Genomic DNA, 5,338 nt, shown 5'->3' with positions numbered 1-5,338 from the left:
ACAGCTTCTGGCCAGACACTTGGCCCTGACCTTAGGCACATTTTCACACGACCAGCAGCCAACAAACACTCAGGAAAATCGGAAAAATCAGTGGGGGGACGAGCATGTGTAGCTGGATAATGACAATGGAGCTCAAAGGAAAAAAAGAAACTAAACGCCTGGTAAATGCTCTGCAAAAAAGGCTTTTATCTGTGCAAAACTTTCAAATAAAGCAAACAAAAAACTTGGGCATAAATCTAGTGCCCCGAAAGTGTGCAACACTTTGGTAAACCTTTTGCTTGGTTTACCTCCCATCAATCTCTTTTGAAAAGCAACATTTCGTGGAGGCAAAAACCTACCCAAAATAGTGTAGCCCTGGGATAGAGTGTTGTGTGGTGTATAACTTCATCAACTCTCGCTCGCTCAGTGGCTTAGAAGCTCAGCAGAGGACCTCCAGGCTCAGACATGAAAGGAAGGCAAAAGCAGAAAAGCATACGCCACACATAGCACATAGTTCATGCCACATACTCGTAATACTCATAAAGAAGAGCAGAAATGTTGCTGGCAGGCGGATCTGGCACCCACAGAGAAATGCCCAAGAAAAGGGAGAACGGAGAAGAACGAACCATTATTACATTTTTCACGCCAATAAAAACAAACACAGAAGGCAAGAGGCAAAAGGGTAAGAGAGAAAAGGCAAAACTGTGCCAAAACTGTGGGCCTCGGTTGATCCACTCACTGCCTTGGACATGCCTCTACCATGCTGAATGCCTTTGCCGGTATTTTCCACTTCTTTTATTTCTCCTCTTTTTTTGTCAATTTCCTTTTTTCAGGCGTCGCCAACCGGATGGGTGCTCGACTTCGATTTCGATTTGGGACACGGGCCTTTGGTCACTCACGAAAATTACTAAAATTGTATATCCGTTTCCGGTTGAAGTTGGGTCCCCGACATCCTTCCTTTTTGGCACTGCTTCTGCCAGTGCTTTTTGACAGACATATCGAGTTATTTATGGGCAGACATGTGTGGCCCATGTGTCCTCGAACTGACCAAGTCTGTGCCAAACCCCGACAATTGTGTGGAGCATAATGGCACATCACCCATACGCCGCAGTGCACACACAGACTGGGCAATGTCTCAGCGTGGGCCTAAGAGGAGAAGTGAATGTAAAATAGTTGCAGTCATTATTCAGTCTCTGCAGTAGCTGGTAATGTAATCCCCTAGAAGCCAACAAGCCTACAAGTCAATTTCCCGAACAAGTAGAACAATTGCCCAAACAATCAACACACAAATTGTTCAGCCAGCAAATCATTGTCCCAGCTTCAAGTGGCTGTAGGCATGTCCCCAAAAATGGTAACCAATTTCGAATGCATCAGCCAGGAGCTGGCGGAGGATGGTAAGGCAGTCTCCCCAGTACGAGAATGTGGGGTTTGTCCTTTCGTTAATCATTACGACAAATTGCCTGGCCCGAGGCAATAATGATTAATAATGAAGCAGGCAGCTGCAGTTTGTAATGCCGCAAAATGGCAAAAGTTTTGTGCGGTCGCTTGTGGCTTTATTAAAATAAATACCTACGGTTAAGGCGGTTCCGGATAGACGGGGGGAAATAAGGACGACAAGGTAAGGCTCGACTCGACTCGACCCTTGTTTGCTGTTTCCGCTTCCGTTATGAATAATAAACTTGGCGCGACTTGAACTTTAACGAGGCTCCAGCTCCCGCTCCAGCTACCGCCACGGTTCGTGGCCAAAAGTTATAATTTGTATAATTAAAAAGTTCTCCTGATTAACCTGGCAGCTTACAAGGTCACTTAGTGGCTGGAAACTACTCTGTATCCCCCAGATAAGACAATAAAATAAAACAAATCAACAGACAGTCAATGCAAACAAGTGCCAGTTGGGGGCAGAGATACGCAAGGATCAGCTGAGTCTGTGTGCAACTTTGCAGCTTTTGTTTCGCCCATCAAGCACCAATGCACATTGTTCTCATTTTGCACATTTTGTTATTTTGTTGTGGCATTTCTACGTGCAGTTTATGGCTAAAGTTTTTAGCTCCTGCTGCGTGCGTAAATGTCATGTGTGCTGGACGTTTGCTTCAAGGAAATTGTTGGCACGAAAATTGTCTGTCTCTGGGCATACACAATAATATTTATTGTTGTGCTCTAACGGAGCACTCTTTGCGAGCCATTTGTGGACTTGTATAGAGAAAAGTTTAAGCAAATAAAATAAATATAATTAGATTAAAAGAAGCTTTGAAAGCGAATGAGCAAATCAAACAAAATTGAGCAAATTGCATTAAAGAGAAGCGAAACTTTTAATTGAATGAAACTCTGATCACAAATTGAATAACGAAATAAAAAAAAATGTAAAATTAACTAACGAATTGGAGGTGACAGAAGTGTGAATAAATCTAGTTTGAATCTAGTTTCGAAATTGATTTATAATTGGAGTTAAACTGAAAAAAATCTATTAACCATTTAGTTGCCAATCAAAAGCATTTTTAAACAGTTTCCATAGAATGCATAAAACCTGTGGGCTCTTTGGGTTGTCTTAGAGAGAATTTCCTCCTGGATTCTGAATATTCGTAAGAGCAAATGAAAGGCCCATGAAATATGAAGTTTTGCACGTTGCAAGCAGCTTCCCATCTCAAGTGTGGAATGCAAGCACAAGATGCGTTCAAAATGAACCATTTATACATTTCATTTATTTATTGAATTATTTGCTGACCCAAAGGATAATTGCCAGTGTTCAATGGGTAACGCAAAATGTTAACATTGCACCCCACAAAATGTCTGATTCATCATTTAAGATATTCATAAACAAAAAGTGATTGATTGGGTGCCGATTAAAAACCATTTGGGGCACTCATTTTCGGCGCTGAACTCAATTTAAAACCAAAATAAAAACGAAAATTAAGATTATCGGAGCACCAAATCGAATTGGAGTGCCTGAGCTGTGGCCAAACTAATTGCCTGGCCCATCAGGCCGCTTAATTACCAAATAATGAACACAGTTACACAGAGATCACGAAACATGTGATCATATTGTGAGCAACCGCCAGAGAGAATCAACATGAAGTGGATGCACATTGTCGGCCCATTTTTGATTCTGATTCTCACTGTCTTGTGGCCCTACTGCCTGGGCGATTACTTCAAGTTCACCAATTTGGAATGCAAGACTCTGGATCCGAAATTCGTGGAGTTCAAGGAGTGCCACCTGAAGCTCGTGCGCCGCAATGTAGTCGGCATGAACTTCCATTTGGCGGTGAAGACGGAAAAGCCCATCGACAAGATCGAGTTCAATCTGTGCATCTTCCGCAAGTCGAATGTCTATCGGCTTTTTATGGTGAATAACACGCTCGACTTTTGCTACTACATGAAGCGACCGCAGCAGTATCCGCTCTTCTACATCTTCCACGACTCACTGATGAGCGCCACCAATGCCAATCACACCTGTCCCTATCAAGTAGGTTTCTGCTAACCGCTGCTGACAGCTGACTGATGTGAATAATCAATCATAACCACACCTCTTGCTCGCAGGAAAAGGATATCTATCTGAGGAAAATGACGCTCAGTGAGCAGGCCGTGCGGGATCTTCCACTGCCCAATGGGGAGTACAAGCTGACGGTGTCTGTGGGTGCTTATAAGGTCTGGCGTTTGCAGGTCAACGTTTATGGTGTGCGTGGCAGCTAGTTTTTCAATTGTTTTCAATAACCAGCGTGGATCGGAGATAACAAAAAACAATTAGGCCCAATCAAACGACACTGTAGACCATGGTTAATGTATTATCCATAAAACTTGCCTCTACCCAAACAGAAATCCATCAGTTTAATGTCTCATTTGGTGCGGGAAACATGAAAGATCAGCTAATACTGTACGGTCTCGCACTATCCATACTGCTGCTGCAGGATGCGCTGCCCCTTGAGGCCAAGGTCTTCAAAATCAACAAAATGGAGTGCCGCACGCTGGATCCAACATTTGCGCTGATCAAAACCTGCAAAGTGGTGCGCAAGGAGAACGGCAGGGCAGCCCTCTATCTCCATATAACAATGCCATACAAGGGACCCATCGATGACGTCATCGTGAGTATGCCCCATCGCAGTTGGACCATGGCTAATGAGTGTTACTTTAGTTAAGTTTGGGCGTCATCAAAGTGTTGAAGAATCGTCACTTTCAAATTGTCAACGAAACAATGGACTTTTGTGCTTTTATGCGCCAGCGTTTGCAGTCCGGATTCATGGGGTTCCTCGTCACTCCCTTGCTCAAGGTCACAAATATCAATAATTCGTGCCCGTTGCAGGTGAGATATATTTTATACATGGTATGTGCATGGCTTTGAGGAACTTGTAAATTGTAAAAACCAGCAGCAAGACTACATTTTCAATGGTTTCCCCATCGATGAGACCACACTGAAGGAAATACCCGTACCAAACGGGGTCTACATGCTCCATGTGCGTACATCCATGCTCAAGAAGTGGCGAACTGACATTAAAGTCTACACAACTCGGGTTGATAACTATTCATAAATTTTGAATGCGCTTTGGAGTTCTAAGCTTATCATTGGCTTGTCAGACTGTCAAGCGACTTTTACTGCGACTAATAATTCATTAAAATCATGATTTAATAGTGTTCAATTATTTTGTGTTCGAAAAATGTGGGTTGAGCTATATCTTATTGCAACTGCCCCAGATCTGGGCTTAGGACGCTTCGGAATGCCCAGGCAGCACATAGTTTGGTGTGTTCCGTGCTATTTCGCTCTTCCATGTGATTTCCATGAATTTTCATGGGTATCTATCACTTGTGAGACAGAATATTTCCTTTATATCGACAATAATTCTGTGTTTATAGAGTTCACGAAATTATTTTAAACTTTCCGCCAACACTTTAACGTTTCTCTTTGTCGCCATCTATAGGACAAACTCATTATCAAACATCGGTCTGGCAGCTCTCTTAAGCTGAAAGAGCTGCCACAATTGACGTGACTCAACCTGTGACCGATGTGAATCTTTATATATAATTATATACACGCTTGTCATAATATTGTGAATATGTTGGCATGTATTTGATTCTAATGAATATTCCAAACAACCATAATATTTTCCCTAAAATACAAAATTGTATTGTTTGTTATTTCCAAATATGCAATTTTGCGCGAAGATTCATAGCAGCGAGTTTCTTCTATTTAATTTTTTATCCAATAAAGATAAGTCATGAAAATTAGGCAATCTTGTGAAGAATTGGTTGATGCATCGGTCAAATAACGTACAATTCCTTTCCTCACTGACCTTCTTAGTTTTAACCTTATTTTGTAAGCAATGGAATAAAAGGTAGTTGTTTCCGCAACTCCTCGCAACCAGTTCGGAAT

General features: G+C 42.2%; 2 protein-coding genes across 2 annotated transcripts; both read left to right on the top strand.

The window, feature by feature from the left end:
- Positions 1-3,046: 3,046 nt before the first annotated feature.
- On the top strand, positions 3,047-3,666 carry LOC117893339. Its single transcript, XM_034799928.1, has 2 exons — positions 3,047-3,439; positions 3,514-3,666. The coding sequence occupies exons 1-2, from the start codon at positions 3,047-3,049 to the stop codon at positions 3,664-3,666; spliced, it is 546 nt and encodes a 181-aa protein (XP_034655819.1).
- A 161-nt stretch (positions 3,667-3,827) lies between these two features.
- On the top strand, positions 3,828-4,499 carry LOC117895005. The gene is made up of 3 exons (XM_034802352.1): positions 3,828-4,055; positions 4,106-4,273; positions 4,341-4,499. Exons 1-3 carry the CDS (start codon positions 3,828-3,830, stop codon positions 4,497-4,499), a joined length of 555 nt encoding a protein of 184 aa, XP_034658243.1.
- Positions 4,500-5,338: the final 839 nt, after the last annotated feature.

The sequence above is a fragment of the Drosophila subobscura genome, chromosome J (assembly GCF_008121235.1).
Source record: "Drosophila subobscura isolate 14011-0131.10 chromosome J, UCBerk_Dsub_1.0, whole genome shotgun sequence".
Classification (NCBI taxonomy): Eukaryota; Metazoa; Arthropoda; class Insecta; order Diptera; family Drosophilidae; genus Drosophila; species Drosophila subobscura.
The sequence above is the reverse complement of the archived record's forward strand: the minus strand, read 5'-3'. Positions and strand labels throughout refer to the sequence as shown.